Genomic DNA, 26,494 nt, shown 5'->3' with positions numbered 1-26,494 from the left:
AGTTGGGCTATGTGATAGTTAGGTGTTTAAGATGATTGGGGTAGGCCCTTGTAAAATTGTTATAATAGTAGGAGGGAAGCCCAGTCAAAGTCCCATTTACTTTTTAATAGGTTTTGGTTTTCTTTGATTCTAAGGAGGCACTCCATTTTCAGATTTTGGGGAAATAAGTAGTTAACCAGTTCACCCCCAAGGGTTTTTACTCTAACGGACCAGAGCAATTTTCACTTGTCAGTGCTCCTCCCTTTTATTCCCTAATAACTTTATTACTACTTATCACAAGAAAATGATCTATACCTCGTTTTTTTCGCCACTAATTAGGCTTTCTGTGGGTAGTACATTTTGCTAAGAATTTTTTTATTCTAAATGCGTTTTAATGAAGAAAAAAATAAAAAAATGAAAAAAAATAATTATTTCTCAGTTTTAAGCCATTATAGTTTTAAAATTAAACGTTCTCCTGTGGATAAAACAAACACATTTTATTTGCCCAGTTGTCCCGATTATTAAACCGTTTAAATGATGTCCCTATCACAATGTATGGCGACAATATATTATTTTAAAATATAGGTGTTATTTTTCTGTTTGTTTTTTTTTTGCCCCTATATAATAAATTAAAATTAATTTTCCCCCATAAAATACAGATTAAAAAAGCTGAGTCCCTAAGGCAACTATTTATTTATTTATTTTAAGCTGATTTTTTTTTAGGAGTGTTTTTTTTGGGGAGGGGGGGGGGGGGGGGGAGGGTTGTAAGTGTAATTTTATTAATTTTATTAATAGTGTGTATGTACTTGCATATGTATGTGCTTTGTATGTGTAATATACTTTTTGGCTACAAGATGGCGCTAGTGAACACTCTCCCGTATAGGAAGTGATCCCCTTTTTTTTTTTTTTACACTTTATTAAACTTAAACAGTTTCCACCCAGCACGGGAACCCGACGGAAACGGCGGCGGTAGCGGCGCGCACACGTGCGGAGCGGCAGTGGGAACGCGCAACGTATTAAAACGTCATGTTGCCATTAACAGGCAAAAGCATGATTTTTCAATACGCTAGGTTGCCGTTAAATGGTTAAAACAAAGATTAGATCCACATTTGTGGTAGTTTAGAATGCAGAGATGTTATTATATATAAAAGATTCCAGTGTACACATCACACATACAGTCAGTTACATATATGTATCTGGTGTTAAAAATATGGTTACTGTTTAATGCTGAAGCAAAAGTAACTTGTTGTTTGATTGGTTTATTGTTTCATTTTTGTGGACTAAGCACAGCTATTACTGTATATTTCAGATTTTTTGTGAGCTATCTGCGAAATTGAATAATTTAATAACATTATTTCTTTTAATTAACCACTTAAGTACCAGCAGCCTCTGCCCCCTGAAGGACCAGAGACCGCTGGTACAATACCGACCGGTATCGCCGCGCATATCCGCCGCACGCCAGCATCCTCCTGACATCCACTCTGTGGTCTCTATGACGGCAGAGTTATGTGAGCAGGTTAGGAGCTGCTTTCATTGTCTATCAATGTAAGCTTATGGGAGTGGCTTACATTGACAGACACGGCCAGGAGCCAATGAAATTGGCTCCTGACCAGCTTACATGGCTCTGCCGTCATAGAGACAGGCAGAGCCAGTGAGCTGCAGTGAGAGACGTCGGGTTTCAGCCGTGAGATCGGCGTAGAGCGACGAAAATGGCAGATGCGCACTGCTGCGGTTATTGAAATCTACGCCCTGCCAGCCAGGTGACCACCAAAACAGGGCGTAGATTTCAATCATTGTGGCCCTTAAGTAGTTAAAGTATACATTTATTAGGAGTCAGAGTCAGTGCATTTGTGGACAACTCCGACTCCAGGTACTAAAAAACTGCTCTGACTCTACAGCCGTGCTGCTGGGAATACATCTGACTAATAATACCTTATCTTTTCCTGCTCCCATATTTATACTGTAGTATTATCATGTAAAATAGTAGCCAATCTTCCTCTGTGAGGGCGTAATAATATAGATCTATAACGTTACCCCTAATATTATTTAGAGAAATCAGGAGATCCCTGGAAGATCCCGTCACAGTCGCAGTGATCCAATCTCTCTGAATATCAGTCCTGTGTGTGTCCAGCGTAACATTGCTGGGAGATAAATCCCTCTCTTCTTATCTTACTGGACTTTGTGCATTCAGCTCAAATCCCTTCATGTTTCCTGAATATAAAAAAAAGACACAGAGAGACAGAGAGAGGGAAATCTCCTTTCCTCAGGTCAGTCTGGATGACTGGGGTCATCTAATATTCCCAGATAATAGCATGTTGTTTTATGTACTTTTCAGGAGAGCTGTGACTGCAGATTCTGCATCATTTGCATAAAAAGCACCTGGTTTATTAACCCTTACAATTAAAAATATAAAACATGAACTCAGGCAAGTTCTATCTCAGGTTAGGACTATATGTAACCATGTTTATCTCCTCATTGTCACCTCCATTCAGCTTTACCAAACCAATAAACTGAGTAGCATGAAAGTGTCCTCAGGACTCTGTGTTGAAATATTTCTATGAGCACTTTGCAAGAGACAAAAATAAAAGCATTGTAAAAGACCACTTATGGCCAAAACATTTCCCACACTAAACACAAATATATAACAAGCAGTGTTTTCCAAACAACAACATTTCCCATACACAACACATGCTTAGGGCTTGTCAGCAGTGTGAGATATCTCATGACTGACAAGGCTTTCTTTACGCCTAAAACATTTCCCACACTCAGCACAAGAATAGGGCTTCTCACCAGTGTGAGATCTCTCATGTCTGACAAGCTGTGATTTCTGTACAAAACATTTCCCACACTTAGCACAAGAATAGGGCTTCTCACCAGTGTGAGACCTCTCATGTCTGACAAGCTGTGATTTCTGTACAAAACATTTCCCACACTTAGCACAAGAATAGGGCTTCTCACCAGTGTGAGATCTCTCATGATATATAAAGCCTTCTTTAGATGCAAAACATTTCCCACACTCTGTACATGAATAGGGCTTCTCACCAGTGTGAGATCTCTCATGAATAACAAGAATTGATTTTTGAATAAAACATTTTCCACACTCTGCACAGGAAAAGGGCTTCTCACCAGTGTGAGATCTCTCATGCCTGACAAGATTCGATTTCCGAACAAAACATTTCCCACACTCAGCACATGAGAAGGGTTTCTCACCAGTGTGAGACCTCTCATGTCTGACAAGATTTGCTATCTGTACAAAACATTTCCCACACTCAGAGCATGAATAGGTCTTCTTACCAGTGTGAGATCTCTCATGTTTGATAAGGTTTGATTTAGAGCCAAAACATTTTCCACACTCAGCACATGAATAGCACTTCTCACCAGTGTGAGATCTCTCATGAATAACAAAAATTGATTTTTGAATAAAACATTTCCCACACTCAGCACACGAAAAGGGCTTCTCAACAGTGTGAGAGCTCTCATGTCTGGCAAGGTCTGATTTCTGAACAAAACATTTCCCACATGTTGAACAGGAATAAGACCCTCCAGCAGGGGCAGAGCTGTGCTGGGTATGAGGCCCCTCAGGGTTAGACAGGTGAGGGGAGTCTGGGGGAATATTTGGGGTAACCAGGATATCTGCAGGAGACTCTTGTCCAGTGACATCATCATCCGTTGTACAGTCTGTGGATACAGAGAGACGAGTCTCTGAGAGGTTCCTGATGCTGGGACTCCGCACTGCAAATATAGAAACATCATCACTTCCTGTTAAAGAATTCTGGAACAATTATCATTAGGGATGGTCAGTGAGCAGCTGAGAATTCTAAGTTGAGGCAAAGTTTATGCAGTTTGAAAATGGACCGGATGCAGCAGATGCATAACTTTGCATATAATTAGCATAGAATTTGCACCAGCTCAGAGTTAGGCCTGGAACCCACTGGCAGCAATTTTCTAAGTGTTTGTGATTGTAAAGCTCTTGCTAATGTAATACTATGGGTAATTAAAAAAAAAAATCACATCCCTCAAGTGGGATCGCACCCGTAGCATTACATTATCAAGGGCTTTTTAAATCCCAAGCACTTAGAAAAGGGCTGCTAGTGGGTCCCAGGCTTTATTGGCATGTCACATTTTTGTTTACAATAACAGTGAGAGCTGCGTAGGTATCCCCCTAACGTCTTTTGGGTTAATTTAAGACCATTTTGCAACCCACTGTGTTTTCACTTCATAATGATGTTTGAGCAGCTTTATCCTAATTTATTATTATTTAGTTTTTATCCTAATTTATTTAAGAGTTACATCTTATTACTAGTTTTTCTCCACTTAATTTTATATACGTATTTCCATATTAATAAGGTGTGAGTACTGAGGAAGTTAAAAATTCAGACAACAGTACCCAGGTAAACACAAGGTGCAATTTCCCTGCTGTGGCACCTACTGTGAGCTGGGAAGTGTAAGCGATGGGGGTGATGGATGTCACATGGGTGCCCACAAGAGAGGAACAGAAGGAGGAGCAATCAGAGGGAGAGACAGAGCCTTGGAAAGGGAGGATAAGAGTGAGAAGCAGTGAGAGGTTGCAGGAGACAGGAGGCAAACAGGAAAGTGTGAAGTCACCTGGGGTCAGCCAGACACATTGCCCAGTCACTCCTACCGGTACCAGAGCATCAGTACAAGGCTCTGCAGTGTGGGCTTATTTCTGTGTGTCTGCCTGATACAGTACAGAAGCCAAATGCATCCTGTGTCACAAGAGACTTAGTCGTAGAAAGAACAACTTCAATGAGTAAATAATTTTTATTTGGGCAGCACGGTGGCGTAGTGGTTAGCGCTCTCGCCTTGCAGCGCTGAGTCCCCAGCTCGAATCCCATCCAAGTCAACATCTGCAAGGAGTTTGTATGTTCTCCCCGTGGCTGCATGGGTTTCCTCCGGGCACTCAGATTTCCTCCCACATCCCAAAAAACATACAAGTTAATTAGCTTCCCCTTAAATTGGCCTTAGACTAAAACACATGTATTGCACAAAACATACATAAACATATGACTATGGTAGGGATTAGATTGTGAGCCCCTCTGAGGCACAGTTAGTGACAAGACAATATATACTCTGTACAGCGCTGCGGAAGATGATGGCGCTATATAAATACTAAATAATCATAATAATAAAAAATAATAATAATAACAATGTAGATGAGGATTGGGAAGATGCCCTTGATGCTGTGAAAAAGGTATCCCCGTATGTTCATGGTAGAATCATGCAATTATATATTCTCCAGCAGGCCTATCTGACCCCAAACAGGCTAGTTAAATATAACTCCATGGCCACTGATGTCTGTCCCAAATATCTCCCGCACCCCCCTTTTTTCATCTTATTAAGGATTACCCCATGATAATAGATTACTGGAAACAACTTACAAAATTCTTGCATGACAAGGTTCCCTATGAACGCTGATCCAATTGTATGCATTTCGGGTGTCATACACGATGAGGGTTTGGCAACTCCCCATAAATCCTTTTTGTCAGGAGTGCTGATCATGGCCAGGCAAGAGGCGGCATGCAGATAGATGGCTTGTGCCCTCGCCACTAACCTTTCAAAACTGGGTTAAAAGAGTAGACAGCTCATTTCCTTATAAAAAAAAAAAAAAAAAAAAAAAACGAGTGTGTGTAGATAGGAGGCCATCAAGAACTCTAGTATGGGATAGATGGAAGGAGCGCCAATGATACCCCAAAACACAGGTTGTGTATTTTACCCTGCCAGCCTATGGGATGCCTCTGCTAGCTCTCAGCCTGACATACCTGACGGACTGACATCCCACTGCTATGCTAATGACACTCAACTATATCTTTCCTTCAAGCCTGGGGTGACAGACCCAACTCCCAACAATAAACACCTGCCTAGCTGAACTACAGCAATGGATGAGTGACAACTGGCTGAGACTAAATGCAGATAAAACTTAAGTCCTTCTAATCGGAGGGAAGCGAATGACAACAAAAACAACTTCTCCTGAAGTCTTCACCACTGGGAATAGGAGGCACAGATCTACACAGCTCTGAGCATGTGCGTAGCCTGGGAGTTCTAATTGATGGGGATTTAAACTTCAGAACCCACATCTCTGCTGTGGTAAAATCATCCTATTTTCACTTGAAGAACATCACAAAAATCAAGCACTTCAACCAACCTCATCACTGCCACATAACACCAGTCCTGCACTCCCTTCACTGGCTACCTATAGAATGGAGGGACCTATTCCGGATTGGCCTACTGACATTTAAATCACTACATAATCTGGCCCTGGATACATGAAAGAAATGTTACAGCTGTGTAGCAATCCCCGCAATCTCAGATCCACATGTTCTAATAATCTAGTCATACCCAGAGTTCACCTGGAAACTTTTGGTCCCAGAGCCTTCTGTCATGCCTCTCCTACATTATGGAAATCCTTACCTCAGCAGATCAGGACAGCTCCATCTCTGGATGTGTTTCAATCCAGACTGAAAACCCACCTGTTCAGTCTGGCATTTGCAGAAATATAATTTCTGTTGTGTCAATACTTCATTCTACTGCCAATTTCTGAATCTGAGAGAGCCTAAGCGCTTTGCGTGCTATGGGAGAAAAGCTCTATAGAAATGTTATTATTATTATTGTTATTGTTAGCTTTCAGTATGTAAGTACCTTGTAATCATGGTTAGCATGCTTCCCAGCTGGCAATAGATTATTTCATGCATAGCAGACACAATCCCCTTTCCAGTAATGCCAAGATACCAACCTGTTGCTGTCTAGCAGATTTTTTTTTATATCTTCTAACATGTGACAAACTGGCTAACATGCTTAAACATGCTTAATTGAACTGTGCACGTTTTTATGTTTTTAGCCCCACAAATGGATTTGATTTGTGTATACCTGTTTATGACTGTACACACCTTTTTTATTTCACTTAATAAAACTTTATTGTAAAAAATATATATATATATATATCTGCATTTACCTGCCTAAACATTTTAAATTGCTGCCACTGACTGAGAGTCTTGACAAATTTGGGATTACCTGCCTAATACATTTGTGGTTGCAGCCACTGTCTGAGGTGCCTGAAAAATTGGGCATTTACCTGCCTAAATATTTTTTTAGGCCTCTCAGACAGTGGCTGCCACTAAAAATGTTTAGGCAGGTAAATAGTGTGGCTTATTTAACATTTCCTGAAATAAACGCAGCATGGATCTCACAGGGATGCAGCACGGACATGTAATTCCCATTCCTCATGCAACTCAAGTGTCCGCCAAATCAGGCGCCGATGTTCACTTTAATACAAATTAGCAGCAAGCCAGGGCCAAAGGAGAAAATGGGGCACCCGGGTACAACACTCTTCTCCAGGCCTTATTAATACAGGTGTATCTACAAATACACATGGTAAGTGTCTGCAAACCACGCTGCCTACTGCACTCACCACGTTTCAGCCCACGTTTAACATCTATTTTCAAAACTGAGTTTTACCTACACTCTGCACAGGATAGTACAAACTGCTAAACAACAAAGGGGAACTGAGACCCCCCACTATTCTGTAATAATTGGCTTAAGGCGATAGCCTATTAATAGCTCAAGACACCTGAATCAGTGAAAAAATCTTTATTCAAAACCAGCTTAAACATATAAAAACAATTAAAAACAGGCAGCCAGACCTGGTACACAGGCCCCTAAATATCAAGGTACATAATCAAGTCGAGTGCATAATAAATAGATACTTCTCCTGGGTATCACTGTGATAAAATATATAGCAGTGTCCCAGAAAATAAATAATCAATCAATGTAGTGCTAGAGACATCTGCTTCACAGAACAATATCCCAGGAGAAATAGATACAAACATATAACAATATCATATAATGTTCCCTGCTCAATATAAGGTGCAAGTGCAGCAATCATCCTGTGCTCAACTGTATGATGAGATATCATGAACAAGATCCCACTATATCTGTAGTGCAAAAATATACAATCAATAAACCAATTATCATTCAAGCGTTTAATAGGGAGAAGACGAAAGGCCCAAGAACAAGATACCAATGAAGCAAAAAGTGTAGTGAATCAAAAAGATATATATAAACAAGGAAAACAAGAGTAAAACAACAGGTGAGGAAAGATGGCAACAAACAGCTTGCCAAAGGAGTATCCGAGTGTATAGTGGAAGAGCAGAGAACATACACAAGACTCACCAGATATGTCAATATATAGACCAGGAATGGCTGCACAGCGCTACCCACGCTGCCCCACTAGTTCCGCCGAAGCGGCCAAGGGACCTTTTTAATTGTTTTTATTTGTTTAAGCTGGTTTTGAATAAAGATTTTTTCACTGATTCAGGTGTCTTGAGCTATTAATAGGCTATCGCCTTAAGCCAATTATTACAGAATAGTGGGGGGTCTCAGTTCCCCTTTGTTGTTTAGCAGACTCTATTCTTTGCTACTAATGTTCTATTTCTTTGCTGTACTACACATAAAATTCATTATATCATATGATTATTTTCATTTCAGATTCCATTTAACTATCATTGAACATCAGCACATTCTATTAGTGATTATCCAGTCATTGCAGCAATTGCAGCTAGTGACTTACATTCACCCGCACAAAGGGAAAAGCAATCTGACCTGCGTCATCCTGCATAAGATTTACACTAAATGTGCTACGACTACAAACTGCTAAACTACTTTCAAGCACATTTAATGGTTGATGATTATTTCACAGAAGCCTGCAGAGTTTATTAGCAGGTTCAATGCATATTTTTGCTTTTCATGAGTTGCTATTTTTGCACACTTTTTCAGGACCCTCCCAGTTCATTTTGTCACTGCAGCGAGTGGAGGTGTCCGTGGTCTGAATGCGTGAGTGACTGTAGTTAGGTACCGATATATACTATTGTCTATTTATTCATGTATTCTTGTTACTGCACTTTTTATTTTGATGAATTGCTACATAGCGGTGTTTTAAATGCACTTAGCACTTTTTTGATTATTACAAGATATTGTTTATCTTTGTAAGAGAGGAGGATTCTCTTATTTTCAAATTAGCTGGTGTTGAATTTACTATTTACCGGCGCAACACTGATCCTTGCATTCTAACTCCTAATATGGCCAGTCTGTGAGCAGTGACACAGTCATAATAACCAACAAGATATTCAACATTTAATATTGATTACTCACCTGTTCTGCCCTCTGAAAGTGGGGGTTTCTCTTTATTTGTCTTCATCGTGTCACCCTTCTCCGCAGACTGCTGATCACTCCTCACATATGTCTCTTCTTCTTTAATCACTTTTATTATTAAACCCTCCTCCATAGACTGCTGATCACTCCTCACATATGCAGGCGCGGAGCTAGGGGGGGTCGGGGTAGGACAGGTGCCCCGGGGCGCCGGGTCCCCGAGGGCGCCCAGCTGAGCTACAGGGTTTTTTTTGGGAGGGGGAGCAGCGCGGAGAAGAGGGAGAGCTGTGAGCAGCGGTGGAGAAGGGGGGCCATCTCCCCCCTCCTTCTCTCACCTTAGGTGCTCTCCCTCCCTCACTGTCCCCTCCACAACTAATGTCCGTCCGGGTGGCTGGCAGCGGCGGGCGGGACTTACCTCCATCTCGCTCCAGCGCCGGAAGTTCGGGTCCTGCAGCCGCTGCTCTGGTCTGGACTAGACCAGAGAGTAGCGGCAGATCCATCCGGCGCTGCGACGAGACGCAGGTAAGTCCCGCCCGCCGCTGCCAGCCACCCGGACGAACATTAGTCGTGGAGGGGACAGCGAGGGAGGGAGAGCACCTAAGGTGAGAGAAGGAGGGGGGAGATGGCCCCCCTTCTCCACCGCTGCTCACAGCTCTCCCTCCACTGCGCTGCTCCCTTCATGCTGGGGGACACACCTGACTACCTATTCTGGGGACATATACCCCCTGACTATATATACTGGGCGCATATATACCCCCTGACTACATATACTGGGCGCATATATACCCCCTGACTACATATACTGGGGACATATACCTAATGCCTACATATACTGGGGACATATACCCCCTGCCTACATATACTTGGGACATATACCCCCTGCCTACATATACTGGGGACATATACCCCCTGCCTACATATACTGGGGACATATACCCCCTGCCTACATATACTGGGGACATATACCCCCTGCCTACATAAACTGGGGACATATACCCCCTGTCTACATATACTGGGCGCATATACCCCCTGCCTACATATACTGGGCGCATATACCCTCTGGCTACATATACTGGGGACATATACCCCCTGCCTACATATACTGGGGACATATACCCCTTGCCTACATATATTGGGGACATATACCCCCTGCCTACATATACTGGGCGCATATACCCCCTGACTACATATACTGGGCGCATATACCCCCTGGCTACATATACTGGGGACATATACCCCCTGCCTACATATACTGGGGACATATACCCCCTGCCTACATATACTGGGGACATATACCCCCTGCCTACATATACTGGGGACATATACCCCCTGCCTACATATACTGGGCGCATATACCCCCTGCCTACATATACTGGGCGCATATACCCCCTGGCTACATATACTGGGGACATATACCCCCTGCCTACATATACTGGGGACATATACCCCCTGCCTACATATACTAGGCGCATATACCCCCTGCCTACATATACTGGGCGCATATACCCCCTGGCTAAATATACTGGGGACATATACCCCCTGCCTACATATACTGGGGACATATACCCCCTGCCTACATATACTGGGGACATATACCCCCTACCTACATATACTGGGGACATATACCACTGCCTACATATACTGGGACATATACCCCCTGCCTACATATACTGGGCGCATATACCCCCTGACTACATATACTGGGCGCATATACCCCCTGGCTACATATACTGGGGACATATACCCCCTGCCTACATATACTGGGGACATATACCCCCTGCCTACATATACTGGGCACATATACCCCCTGACTACACATACTGGACACATATACACCTGGCTACATATACTGGGCACATATACACCTGGCTACATATACTGGGCACATATACACCTGGCTACCTGTTCTGTGGACATCTCTACCCCTGGCTACCTGTTCTGGGGACATCTATACCGCTGGCCACCTATTCTGGGGACATCTATACTGCTGCCCACCTATTCTGGGGACACCTATAGACCTGGGGCTACCTATTTTTGGGGAACCACTGCTGTCGGATTGAGTGTATTTTGGGGAACTGCTGCCAGGTGAGAGGTGTCTACCATATTAAAAGGGCATTCTGCCTATTTATGTGAAATGCTGTCTATTTATGTGCCTCATGACTGCTGAATTTGTCTTGTTGGGGGCCTCATGGTTACTGAATTTGTCTTGTTGGGGGCCTCATGATTTGTTGGGGGCCTCAAGATCGCTGAATTTGTCTTGTTGGGGGCCTCAAGATCTCTGAATTTGTCTTGTTGGGGGCCTCATGATTTGTTGGGGACCTCAAGATCGCTGAATTTGTCTTGTTAGGGGCCTCATGATTTGTTGGGGGCCTCAAGATCGCTGAATTTGTCTTGTTGGGGGCCTCATGATTGCTGAATTTGTCTTGTTGGGGGCCTCATGAGTGCTAAATTTGTCTTGTTGGGGGCCTCATGATTGCTGAGTTGGTCATGTTGGGGGCCTCATGATTGCTGAATTTGTCTTGATGGGGGGGGGCTCATGATTGCTGAATTTGTCTTGGAACATGCTGGAAGGTACATGCTGAGGGAGGGTGGGTGAGCGTGAGCCTGCCAACTTCCTGTACATTTGGCTCCACCCATAACCACGCCCACATTTATTATATGGTCACGCCCCTTTTTTGGTGCCTTCCCCTTAGGGGGCGCATTAATAGTCTTTGTCCCCGGGCGCTGAAAGCCCTAGCTATGCCTCTGCACATATGTCTCTTCTTCCTCTTCTTTAATTGTCCTCATCATGTCACCTTCCTCCATAGACTGCTGATCATCCTTCACATATGTCATGTCTTCTTCCTCCCTAATGGTCCCCATCATGTCTCCCTTTTCCATAGACTGCTGATCACTCCTCACATACTTCTCTTCTTCTTCTTTAATTGTTCCCATCATGTCACCCTCCTCCGTAGACTGCTGATCACTCCTCGCATATGTCTCTTCTTCCTCTTTAATTGTCCCCATCATGTCACCCTCCTCCATAGACTGCTGATCACTCCTCACATATGTCTCTTCTTCTTCCTCTTTAATTGTCCTCATCATGTCACCCTCCTCCATAGACTGCTGATCACTCCTCACATATGTCTCTTCTTCTTCCTCTTTAATTGTCCTCATCATGTCACCCTCCTCCATAGACTGCTGATCACTCCTCACATATGTCTCTTCTTCTTCCTCTTTAATTGTCCCCATCATGTCACCCTCCTCCATAGACTGCTGATCACTCCTCACATACGTCTCTTCTTCCTCTTTGTCTGTTCTCATCATGTGTTTCTCTTCTATAGACGGCTGAACACTCCTCAGATACCTTCTCTTGTTTTTTGAGCTGAGATCTCAGTTCTGAAATGGATAACAAATTAAAGCTGTAAGATATCAGCAGTAATAAACAGAGCACAGCAAAGAACATACTTTGCTAGGGGTTGATAATCCCATAAGCTGTGGTCTCCTGCACATTCAGTACCACAGTCCTCTCTCCCAGTGTGCCTTGCTCATCATCTGGTGCTTCTCTCCTCCTCTCCATGCACACATTCCTGGGAGGTTACAGCAGTGCTGGCAGCGGTAGATGGATGAGGATGCGAGGATTGAACAGCTGGAGACAGAGGAAGATAGGAGCAGAGGCCTGCAGCTACTTAGCTATAAATTATCATTACTTATGGATCTGTCACCTCATGAACTAGGCAGAGGGGACAGCATATCCTGGCCATACCTGAGCCCACCTGTCCATCCCCTACTAAGCCCAAACTCTCCGAGAGCCATAGCAACAAAGCTCCCAGCTGGAGCAGTGCCAATACCAGGACCAAAGCAGCAGAAGCCACCCAACCCCTCCCCAGCTGCAGCTTCCATCTCCTCTGCCTGTCCTACCAGCCACGCCCCTTGTTACCTGGCTCCACCCCCTAGCTGTGACTCACCAGCCATCATCTTTCTGCAGACTCCAAACTCTCCCCCTGCAGGACGACCCAACACCAGTGGCTCCTGACTGCACATTGGCTTCTCCCCATCAGAGATACAATGGATATGGTCATTCAACAGCACTGTCTGAACTGCTGAAAATGGACACAATGGACCGAACCTGCTCTATCAGAACAACCCTACCCTGAGACCTCCACTGACCTACAACAACTGGATTGCATATTATTGGCTGCCGGCATTAGTGACTGTTGCTATGAACAGCTGCTGGGAAAAACTATCAGGGAAAATGTCCTCCTTCACAGGGAAGAGATACAGGCCTACCTCCCATAACGGCTGGGATAAACATAAACCTCCTGTGACTGCAGTAATAAGCACAGATGATAACAGGTGTATTTATCTGCATGATTTATAGCATAAGAAGTAGTAGAAATCCAGAGATAAGGTAATACAGAGAGTGTGCATACGTGTGAGGCACCAGCTGGAGGTGGCAGCTGCTCCACGAGGATCTTATGGGCTCAGTATTCCATGGCATAGAAGAGAGGCCAGTCACAGTTCCACTCCGCACTATTCACAGATTATATTCTTCTCTATGTATCCATCCCTAAGGGCAATAGCCTAACCTAATCCACCATACAGATACTTTGTATCATTCTCAGGAATAAAGGCCTAATACTCTAAAGTAAAATTCTACTACTCCCTTCAAGGCGTACATTTAAAAGCACCACATGTTAAAATGGGCGCAATGTGATATATTCTACTATAGCCTTATCTTTTTCCTGTTCTCACACTAACCCTGCCCCCCACCTCTACCTAATACTAACCCTTCACCCTACCTATACCTAGTACTAACCTCCCCCTACCTATGTATAACACTAACTCCACCCCCCACATAACACTAACCTCCCCTCTACTTATGCCTAACACCAACCTCCCCCCTACCTACACCTAATACTAACTCCCTTCCTACACCGAACACTAACCTCCCCCTACCTACACCTAACACTAACCTCCCCCTACATACACCTAACACTAACCTCCTCCTACCTACACCTAACACTAACCTCCTCCTAACTACACCTAACACTAACCTCCCCCTAACTACACCTAACACTAACCTCCTCCTACCTACACCTAACACTAACCTCCCCCTAACTACACCTAACACTAACCTCCCCCTACCTACACCTAACAATAACTTTCTCCTATCTTTAACACTAACCTCCCCCTACCTACACCTAACACTAACCACCTCCTACATACACCTAACACTAACTTCTCCCTACCTACACCTAACACTAACCACCCCCTACATACACCTAACACTAACCCACCCCCCACACCTAACACTAACTCCCCCCCCTACCTACACCTAACACTAACCCACCCCCACACCTTACACTAACTCCCCCCCTGCCTACACCCAACACCAACCTCCCCCATACCTACACCTAACACTAACCTCCTCCTCCCTACACCCAACACTACCCCCCTCCCCTCCATACCTACACCTAACACTAACCTTCTCCTACACCTAACACTAACCTCCCTACACCCAACACTAACCCCCCCCCCCATACCTACACCTAACACTAACTTTCCCCTACGCCTAACACTAACCTCCTCCTCCCTACACTAACCTCCCCCCACCTAAACTTAACACTAACCTCTGCCTATCTACACCTAAAACTAACCTCCCCTACCAACACCTAACACTAACCTCCCCTACCAACACCTAACACTAACCTCCCCTACCTACACCTAACACTAACCTCCCCCCTACTTACACCGAACACTAACCTCCTCTCTACACCTAACACTAACCTCCCCTACCTACACCTAACACTATACTCCCCCCTACTTACACCGAACACTAACCTCCTCTCTACACCTAACACTAGCCTTCTCCATACCTACACCTAAAACTAACTTCCCCTACATACACCTAACACTAACTTCCCCCTACATACACCTAACACTAACTTCCCCCTACCTACACCTAACCTCCTCCTCTATACACCTGTATGAATGTATATCATGTATAGTCAATATGTATATTACAGTCTGATACATTTTCAATAAGAGGTAATAGAATACTGGGTTTTTTACAGGGTAAGCAGCAGAAATGAGAACCACAGGAGGTTTTGATGCCCTCATGTCTCTCTCCTAGTGTGAGTGAAAGGCAATGGTTAAGGTACAGGGGAAATGCCAGCACTGGAGGGACATGGCTATATTCCATATACCTCTTCTCTTGTCTAAGTGATGTGACTGAATTATTACTAGGAAGGTGAGATGCCGGCACTGGAGGGACATGGCTGTATTCCATATACATCTTCTCTTGTCTCTGTGATGTGACTGAATTATTACTAGGAAGGTGAGATGCCGGCACTGGGGGGACATGGCTATATTCCATATACATCTTCTCTTGTCTCTGTGATGTGACTGAATTATTACTAGGAAGGTGAGATGCCAGCACTGGAGGGACATGGCTATATTCCATATACATCTTCTCTTGTCTCTGTGATGTGAATTATTACTAGGAAGGTGAGATGCCAGCACTGGAGGGACATGGCTATATTCCATATACATCTTCTCTTGTCTCTGTGATGTGACTGAATTATTACTAGGAAGGTGAGATGCCAGCACTGGTGGGACATGGCTATATTCCATATACATCTTCTCTTGTCTCTGTGATGTGACTGAATTATTACTAGGAAGGTGAGATGCCGGCACTGGAGGGACATGGCTATATTCCATATACATCTTCTCTTGTCTCTGTGATGTGAATTATTACTAGGAAGGTGAGATGCCAGCACTGGAGGGACATGGCTATATTCCATATACATCTTCTCTTGTCTCTGTGATGTGAATTATTACTAGGAAGGTGAGATGCCAGCACTGGAGGGACATGGCTATATTCCATATACATCTTCTCTTGTCTAAGTGATGTGACTGAATTATTACTAGTAAGGTGAGATGCCGGCACTGGAGGGACATGGCTATATTCCATATACATCTTCTCTTGTCTCTGTGATGTGAGTTATTACTAGGAAGGTGAGATGCCAGCACTAGAGGGACATGGCTATATTCCATGTACATCTTCTCTTGTCTCTGTGATGTGAATTGTAACTAGGAAGGTGAGATGCCAGCACTGGAGGGACATGGCTATATTCCATATACATCTTCTCTTGTCTCTGTGATGTGAATTATTACTAGGAAGGTGAGATGCCGGCACTGGAGGGACATGGCTATATTCCATATACATCTTATCTTGTCTAAGTGATGTGACTGAATTATTACTAGTAAGGTGAGATGCCAGCACTGGAGGGACATGGCTATATTCCATATACATCTTCTCTTGTCTCTGTGATGTGACTGAATTATTACTAGGAAGGTGAGATGCCAGAACTGGAGGGACATGGCTATATTCCATATACATCTTATCTTGTCTAAGTGATGTGACTGAATTATTACTAGGAAGGTGAGATGCCAGCACTGGAGGGACATGGCTATATTCCATATACATCTTCTCTTGTCTCTGTGATGTGACTGAATTATTACTAGGAAGGTAAGATGCCAGCACTGGAGGGACATGGCTATAGTCCATACACATCTTCTCTTGTCTCTGTGATGTGATGTGACTGAATTATTACTAGGAAGGTGAGATGCCGGCACTGGGGGACATGGCTATATTCCATATACATCTTCTCGTCTCTGTGATGTGACTGAATTATTACTAGGAAGGTGAGATGCCAGCACTGGAGGGACATGGCTATATTCCATATACATCTTCTCTTGTCTCTGTGATGTGAATTATTACTAGGAAGGGGAGATGCCGGCACTGGAGGGACATGGCTATATTCCATATACATCTTCTCTTGTCTCTGTGATGTGACTGAATTATTACTAGGAAGGTGAGATGCCGGCACTGGAGGGACATGGCTACATTCCATATACATCTTCTCGTCTCTGTGATGTGACTGAATTATTACTAGGAAGGTGAGATGCCGGCACTGGGGGGACATGGCTATATTCCATATACATCTTCTCTGGTCTCTGTGATGTGACTGAAATATTACTAGGAAGGTGAGATGCCGGCACTGGAGGGACATGGTTATATTCCATATACATCTTCTTGTCTCTGTGATGTGACTGAAATATTACTAGGAAGGTGAGATGCCGGCACTGGGGGGACATGGCTATATTCCATATACATCTTCTCGTCTTTGTGATGTGACTGAAATATTACTAGGAAGGTGAGATGCCGGCACTGCAGGGACATGGCTATATTCCATATACATCTTCTCTTGTTTCTGTGATGTGAGCTATTACTAGGAAGGTGAGATGCGAGCACTGGAGGGACATGGCTATATTCCATATACATCTTCTCATGTCTCTGTGATGTGACTGAATTATTACTAGGAAGGTGAGATGCCGGCACTGGGGGGATATGGCTATATTCCATATACATCTTCTCTTGTCTCTGTGATGTGACTGAATTATTACTAGAAAGGTGAGATGCCAGCACTTGAGGGACATGGCTATATTCCATATACATCTTCTCTTGTCTCTGTGATGTGAATTATTACTAGGAAGGGGAGATGCCGGCACTGGAGGGACATGGCTATATTATATATCCCTCTTCTCTTGTCTCTGTGATGTGACTGAATTATTACTAGGAAGGTGAGATACTGGCGCTGGAGGGACATGGCTATATTCCATATACATCTTCTCTTGTCTCTGTGATGTGACTGAATTATTACTAGGAAGGTGAGATACTGGCGCTGGAGGGACATGGCTATATTCCATATACATCTTCTCTTGTCTCTGTGATGTGACTGAGTTATTACTAGGAAGGTGAGATGCCAGCACTGGAGGGACATGGCTATATTCCATATACATCTTCTCTTGTCTCTGTGATGTGACTGAATTATTACTAGGAAGGTGAGATGCCAGCACTGGGGGGACATGGCTATATTCCATATACATCTTCTCTTGTCTCTGTGATGTGACTGAATTATTACTAGGAAGGTGAGATGCCGGCACTGGAGGGACATGGCTATATTCCATATACATCTTCTCTTGTCTCTGTGATGTGAGTTATTACTAGGAAGGTGAGATGCCAGCACTGGAGGGACATGGCTATATTCCATATACATCTTCTCTTGTCTTTGTGATGTGAGTTATTACTAGGATGGTGAGATGCCGGCACTGGAGGGACATGGCTATATTCCATATACATCTTCTCTTGTCTCTGTGATGTGACTGAATTATTACTAGGAAGGTGAGATGCCGGCACTGGAGGGACATGGCTATATTCCATATACATCTTCTCTTGTCTCTGTGATGTGACTGAATTATTACTAGGAAGGTGAGATGCCAGCACTGGAGGGACATGGCTACATTCCATATACATCTTATCTTGTGTCTGTGATGTGAGTTATTACTAGGACGGTGAGATGCCGGCACTGGAGGGACATGGATATATTCCATATACATCTTCTCTTGTCTCTGTGATGTGAGTTATTACTAGGACGGTGAGATGCCGGCACTGGAGGGACATGGCTATATTCCATATACATCTTCTCTTGTCTCTGTGATGTGAATTATTACTAGGAAGGTGAGATGCCGGCACTGGGGGGACATGGCTATATTCCATATACATCTTCTCTTGTCTCTGTGATGTGACTGAATTATTACTAGGAAGGTGAGATGCCGGCACTGGAGGGACATGGCTATATTCCATATACATCTTCTCTTGTCTCTGTGATGTGACTTAATTATTACTAGGAAGGTGAGATGCCGGCACTGGAGGGACATGGCTATATTCCATATACATCTTCTCTTGTCCAGCCCCGTTTCTTGCCCCGTGCGGAGCGTGCCGCCGCCCGGGGCGCTGTTGGGAGGGGGGCGCTATAATGGAGGGGGGAGCCGGAGCCGCGGGGAGGGCAGCCCGACCTCTCCCTCCCTCTCCTCTCCCGGGCGCCCTCCGTGCTCCCCCCTCAGATGCAGAGTCCGTGAGCAGCAGGGAAGCGCTGTTTACAACTCACCGGCTGCCTGGCTCCAAGAGCTGCTCTCTCGCCGCTGGTCTCCTCTCTCTCTCTCTGTATACATACTGATACACGCTGCTTCCTGTAGCCGGAAGCAGCGTGTATCAGTATGTATACAGAGAGAGAGAGGAGACCAGCAGCGAGAGAGCAGCGCTTGGAGCCAGGCAGCCGGTGAGTTGTAAACAGCGCTTCCCTGCTGCTCACGGACTCTGCATCTGAGGGGGGAGCACGGAGGGCGCCCGGGAGAGGAGAGGGAGGGAGAGGTCGGGCTGCCCTCCCTGCGGCTCCCCCCTCCATTATTGGGGGCATCTACCTATCTAACCTATTCTGGGGGCACCTACCTAATCTAACCTACGCTGGGGGGCAGCTGCTAATCTAACCTACGCTGGGGGGCACCTACCTATCTAACCTACACTGGGGGGCACCTACCTAATCTAACCTACACTGGGGGGCAGCTACCTATCTAACCTATACTGGGGGCAGCTACCTAATCTAACCTACGCTGGGGGGCAGCTACCTATCTAACCTATACTGGGGGCAGCTACCTAATCTAACCTACGCTGGGGGGCAGCTACCTATCTAACCTACACTGGGGGGCACCTACCTAATCTAACCTACGCTGGGGGGCAGCTACCTATCTAACCTACACTGGGGGGCAGCTACCTATCTAACCTACACTGGGGGGCAGCTACCTAATATAACCAACACTGGGGGGGCAGCTACCTATCTAACCTACACTGGGGGGCAGCTACCTAATCTAACCTATACTGGGGGGCAGCTACCTATCTAACCTATACTGGTGGGCACCTACCTAACCTATACTGGGGGGCACCTACCTAACCTATACTGGGGGGGCAGCTACCTTATCTAACCTATACTGGGGGGCAGCTACCTAATCTAACCTATTCTGGGGGGCACCTGTCTAATCTAGCCTATACTAGGGGGCACCTACCTAATCTAACCTATACTGAGAGGCACCTACCTATCTAACCTAGGGGGGGGGGCGCAATTTTTACACCCTCGCCCTGGGTGCATTTTAGCCTAGAAACTGCACTGCTCTTGTCTCTGTGATGTGACTGAATTATTACTAGGAAGGTGAGATGCCAGCACTGGGGGGACATGGCTATATTCCATATACATCTTCTCTTGTCTCTGTGATGTGACTGAATTATTACTAGGAAGGTGAGATGCCAGCACTGGAGGGACATGGCTATATTCCATATACATCTTCTCTTGTCTCTGTGATGTGACTGAATTATTACTAGGAAGGTGAGATGCCGATGTGGTGAAATTTTTTGCAACTTTATCAGATTTTGCAACCGGTTGCACTTATTTATAGGTATAGCTATCCGAAAGTGCAACCTAACCATTGACTTCAACCTATCTGTATCAGAAAATACAACCCAACCAAACCCTATTCTCACACAGAACCCTCCCCTCTTGCTCAACTAATAACCTCCCCTGGATGGAACAATCCCCCCTCTTGCTCAACTAATAACCCCCCCTGGAGGAAACAATCCCCCCTCTTGCTCAACTAATAAACCCCCTGGAGGAAACAATCCCCCCTCTTGCTCAACTAATAACCCCCCTGGAGGAAACAATCCCCCCTCTTGCTCAACTAATAACCTCCCCTGGATGGAACAATCCCCCCTCTTGCTCAACTAATAACCTCCCCTGGATGGAACAATCCCCCCTCTTGCTCAACTAATTACCCCCCTGGAGGCAACAATCCCCCCTCTTGCTCAACTAATAACCTCCCCTGCTGCAGAGTGTGCTGATCTCTGCTACCTCTGGTGAGTACAGTATAAGCTGTTACTCTGTGCCTGTACTGATAGTAAACTAGCTGCAGTATGTGCTGATCTTTGCTACCTCCAGTGTATACTGTATAAGCTGTTACTTTGTGCCTGTACTGATAGTAAACTAGCTGCAGTGTGTGCTGATCTCTGCTGCCTCCAGTATGTACAGTATAAGCTGTTACTCTGTGCCTGTACTGAAAGTAAACCAGCTGCAGTGTGCTGATCTCTGCTGTCTACAGTATGTATAGTATAAGCTGTTACTCTGTGCCTGTACTGATAGTAAACTAGCTGCAGTGTGTGCTGATCCCTGCTACTTTCAGTATGTACAGTATTAGCGGTAAAGCCTGGTACACACATACAATTTTGATTAGCCAATTTTAGCTCTGTTCAGCAAATTCATTGTCTGTTGGCCCAAATTCATTGTCTGTGGGGTGGTAAAATTGGTCAGTGATTGACCAATCAAAATTGTATGTGCGTATACATCTTTGATCTATATATAGATATACTATACTGATTGTAAATCATCTAAATAAAGGACATGGGGCTCCATCCAATATTTTGATGAGCAGGCCCGTTATCTGTAGCTTACACCACTGCTAAGTTCATGTAAATGTGGCCCCACCCATGGCTACGCACTGTATGGTCATGCCCATTTTTGCCACGGCGCGGCATACACCCCCACCTTGTGCCCACAGGTGCCCCCGATCTCCAAGGATCTTAGGAACGCCCCTGGCAACACCTATAAAATTTAAGAACAACCACCACTCTTCAGAACTTTATGTCAAAAAATACTTTATTAGTAGAAAAATTCCAAAAACCCCTCTGAATATCCCAACCCCCTAAAACCAAAAAGGACACGGGCATCCAAAGCAGGAGTACTCAAACAACAATCACACAATTCCATGTTCCAGCCGTGTGTTCCCTCCATCTCCTGTAGTGATGGGTCGTTCGCGAACGAGCCGGCTCTTTGAAGTGAATCAGAGGAGCCGATGCTCACTCTGAGAAGAGCCGATGCCTCAGCCGCCCCTTTTAGCTCTGCTTTGCTCCGTAATAAAGGGCGCTGAGGCATTCTGGGACATGTAGTCCTCCTCTTGCAGCTTGTAGAAGTGTTTGGGACGGAGCAGAGCAGTAGCAGGAGGGATTGCCTCAGTCAGAGAAGTAGCCTGGAGTTGGCATGGAGCCGGGGGCGGGGCTTTTAATCCGATTCTGAGTGGTGTCTAGTGATATTTAATGAAGAGCCGATTCAGAGCCGTAAGAGCCGGCTCTTTAATGGGAGCCGATTCAAAAGAGCCGATTCTCTGAGAAGAGCCGGAATTCCCATCACTAATCTCCTGCAACTTCTCTTCCTGCTGTTACATAATTTCCTGTCTTTGGCTTAATTTCCTTCTTTCTGTGCGTTCCACCTGTAAGTGGGGATTTGTCCATCTTGTGGTGAGTAGGCTAACTGCAGCCTCTGGTTGTGCAATGATTGTAATGATTGTAAATCCCCCGATAATTGTAGGTCAATTTTCAGGCCTCCAGCAGCTGATAAGAGCTGGGTGGTCGGCCTGTCCAGTCATGAATGAGCAGCAGAGATGGGCATTGATTGCTGTCTGAATTGAATGTCAGCAGGGGGTCCCTGTCCCTCCCCAGGCACAGAGTCCAGCTACGTCATAGAGAGAGTGTTTCGTCACAGTAGAAGTCATCTTGCTGCTGTTGCCTAGCAACCCGCTGTACACACAGCCGTGCCACAGCTTGTCTGTAAGAGCTTCGAGCAGGCGGGTCGCTGTTTGCTAAAGAGGAGGAGAAGGCTGAGGTGACCGGGAAGATGATAGAGCAGGAGGGGAGAAGGCAGAGGAATGGTGCGTCAGGGAGAGTGCAGAGGAATGCGCCCTCTAGGGTAAGCGCTGAGAGGCTGCAGCCAGTCTGCCTCGTCCCGGTACCGTCCCTGAATAGGAGTAATAAGTCAGTAAATGGTGAGGCGGGGCTGGTCATGTTTTCCAAGAGAGGAAGCCTAGATGTGATGGGGATACAGTAGCAGGATGACCCAGCAGAAGTTGTCAGTATAGCGGGGTGGCGGCACTAGGCGCCTTTGTACTGGTGTCTCTGCGATCCCCGGCCGTGTAGCATGATGAGTTTCCCCGGCCGGTGTTCCGACGTGTTGGAGCACCGGCCGGGCGGCCATGAAGTGAATTGTAGGAGGAGGTGGGGTCTAGCAGAGAGGTAGGCATGTGAGGCCGTCAGTAAGTATGGGACAGCCAATGGGCTTGGGAGAGGCGTGTCGGAGGAGAAATCACAGATGGAAAAAAAAAAAAATGTGAAGTGGAAATGTTCAAAAAAAGTTAATTGGTGCGCCGTTTTCGTCGCACCAGACAGGCTGTAGCCTGTAAAGCAAGCATTGCGCTCACAACGCATCCCATCACGCTGCCCTGATGGGCAATAGCAGAAGCGAGATCTTGGATCATCGGCAGGTTACTGGCCACTGTGGTATTGTGCTGCCATCTTATGGACAATTTCTGTGCTGCTTTATAGAAATTATTACATTGTGTATGGATGCTCGATTTTTTTATGGATGTCGGAATACAGGATAGCAGAATAGCTTGTTTGTACCATGACATTTTTTCAACATTCAACCGGCAAAATATAATAACAATTATACATATCATTATATTCAAGGTGACCCAAAAAAAGGGGAATATGATCTTCAAAATATTCAAACTTAATATAGTTCATATGATCTTCAAAATATTCAAACTTAATATAGTTCAATACAAAGAAATAGAAAAAGGATGATGACATCTTATACAAATCAACGCATACAAACAATATGTACACACAACATATCTATTTTTGATGATTCCTTACATATTATATTAGCAATTCCGTCTCTTATTACAAACCTTAAATATGTTCAAATAATCAACAAAAAACAATATGGTACCAAAAAGCACAAAAGCATGAGAAAAAGAGAGTAGAGATGGCTCAAACCTACCATTTTATTGCAAACCGCAATAGACTTCAATGGGCAGGCCAACTTTCAAAAATACAAACACTAATTATGGCCACAAAAGTGATGGAAAGGATGTTTCAAGGGGCCTAACACCTTTAGGGGGGCATGGCGGAGTGGGATACACACCAAAACTCCCGGGGAAAATTACGCATTTGAGGCACAGCAGGGTTTTAAGGGCACAAATCACATTGCATTGCTAAATTGGAGGCATAAAGTGCTGCAAAACACCTTGCGTGTGTATACATCAGTCAGGTAGTGTAATTAGTGTACTGCTTCACACAAGCTGGAGCAAGTTGACCCCATTGATGTTAGTTAGAGGACACTGTCCCCACCCCTTTCCCCCCCAATTCACCCTACCCAACTACATGGCTTCCAACTGTCCCTCTTTTGGCTACCCTGTCCCTCTTTCATCCTAATTTGTCCCTCTTTCAGGACTGATTTACAGATCTATGTGAATAAATGTAATACTCAATTGAAAAATGTGTTTCATTGACTTTATTCCCATTCCTTAAACTGATTTATTTCATATTTTAAAATGTTAATGTGAAGTGAAATGAACCAGGATAGAAAGGACCAGTTTGGTTTGAATTTAGAATTTTAAACAATTTTCTTATGAAATCTTTATGGTATGTGTGACTAGGGGTGTGGTTGGGGGTGTGGCAGAGGTGCAGCATAAGTGTCACTCTTTTTTATCTCAAGAAGTTGGGAGGTATGCAACTACCCTCTTTTGGTCTCCCCCTGCTCCCCCCTGTCAGTGTGCTCTTGTGCAGCCCCCAGGCACACCAGACTTCAGCACCCCAGCACTCCGGATCCAGCGACTCACCACGTAGGTAAATCCAGCTGATCGCCCATGTGACTCAAGGGAATAGAGATGGCCCGAACGGTTTGCCGGCGAACAGCTCCCGGCGAACTTCGGTGGTTTGCATTCGCCCGCGATCTCCAACATTATGGCGGTTCGATTCGCCTCCCATAGTGCATCATTAGGGTCAACTTTGACCCTTTACATCACAGTCAGCAGGCACATTGTAGCCAATCAGGCTACACTACCTCCTGGACCCACTCCCTCCTTATAAAAGGCATGCAGCATCAGGCACTGGACTCACTCGTGTGCCTGCAGTAATTAGAGAAGGGACAGCTGCTGCAGCATACTCTCATAGGGAAAGCTTAGGCTCTTGTAGGCTTGTTAGCTTGCTCCTTGCTGATTCTTATTGCGAAAGAAGCACCCTTCAACAGCTCTTTTGAGAGATAACCTTGTTCTTGTTATCTCATTTTTTTTTTTTGGTGTGTGTGGCCCACTCAGCCCTGTCAGTCAGTCGCAGTTGGCCTTTGGTGCAATTGCTACTGTGCCACTGCCAGGCCTAGCACACTCAGTGACTACCTGGGAGTGCATCTGTTCACTGTTCAGCGTGCCTACCTACCTATGTAGGAGCAGTAGCACGCATTGTTAATACCACCTGTCACTGTACCTGTTCACGGCTGTACCTGTGTGTGTGTGAGAGGTGCACACTTGTAGTACTCATCACTGCATATACCTACCTGCATATACCTACCTGTTTTGTTCAGTGCACCCACCTACCTACGTGAGCGCATGCATTGTTAATACCACCAGTCACTGTACCTGTTCACAGAGGTACCAGTGTGTGTGTGTGACAGGTGCACACTTGTAATACCCATCACTGCATATGCCTACCTGTTGTGTTCAGTGCACCCACCTACCTACATGAGCGCACGCATTGTTAATACCACCAGTCACTGTACCTGTTCACGCCGGTACCTGTGTGTGTGTGGGTACCTGTGTGTGTGTGTGACAGGTGTACACTTGTAATACCCATCACTGCATATACCTACCTGTTGTGTTCAGTGCACCCACGCATTGTTAATACCAGCGGTGTGTGTGTGTGTGTGTGTGTGTGTGTGTGTCCACTGCACATTGTATTGATACCAGTCACTGCATACCTGGTCACTCACCTGTGTGACTGCACATTGTATTAGTCAAGTCAGTGCACACCTTTCACTTCATCCCCCCTAATATGGGCAAAACAGGCAGAGCCAGAGCCAGGCCACCCGGCAGGTCTGTTCGAGGTCGTGCTGTCATGATTTTGTGCGGCCCTGGACCATAGTACAGTGTTCAGAAGGCGCGTGCCATCAACCCCCAAGATTGTCAGGACATAGTTGACTATTTAACCACTTCTGTGCCAGGTTTTTTTTTGCTGATCAGTGCTGCGTGGGCTCTCCAGCCCGCAGCACCGATCAGCTAGCAGCCAGGGCGATCAGACTTCCCCCCTTTTTTCCCCACTAGGGGGATGTCCTGCTGGGGGGGTCTGATCGCCGCCGGCTGCTTGCGCTTGCGGGGGGGGGGGGGGGGGGGCTCTTCAAAGCCCCCGTCCGCAGCGCTTCCTGGCCTCCTTCCCCTTCCCTCCCTCTCTCTCCCACTGTGAGCGGCGCAGGACGGAATTCCGTCCTGCGCCGCCTCAGATAGGCTTCAGCCTATCAGGCGCCGGCGGTCCCCGGCAGATCTTCCCCGTGTGTTTACATTTACCCTGCGAGCCGCGATCGGCGGCTCGCAGGGTGTT

General features: G+C 45.4%; 1 protein-coding gene across 1 annotated transcript in view; it reads right to left on the bottom strand.

Moving 5' to 3' along the window:
* Nucleotides 1-723: 723 nt before the first annotated feature.
* The window catches only part of LOC137537130 (zinc finger protein 84-like), a gene marked incomplete at its 5' end in the record, with an annotated part of 58,653 nt that continues 32,882 nt past the window's right edge, over nucleotides 724-26,494 (bottom strand). The window contains 2 exons of the mRNA XM_068259262.1: nucleotides 724-3,368; nucleotides 4,405-4,414. Of these exons, the coding sequence (XP_068115363.1) occupies nucleotides 2,672-3,368; nucleotides 4,405-4,414 (707 nt within the window). The remainder of the gene's footprint in view (nucleotides 3,369-4,404; nucleotides 4,415-26,494) is intronic.

The sequence above is a fragment of the Hyperolius riggenbachi genome, chromosome 10 (assembly GCF_040937935.1).
Source record: "Hyperolius riggenbachi isolate aHypRig1 chromosome 10, aHypRig1.pri, whole genome shotgun sequence".
Taxonomy (NCBI): domain Eukaryota; kingdom Metazoa; phylum Chordata; class Amphibia; order Anura; family Hyperoliidae; genus Hyperolius; species Hyperolius riggenbachi.
The sequence above is the reverse complement of the archived record's forward strand: the minus strand, read 5'-3'. Positions and strand labels throughout refer to the sequence as shown.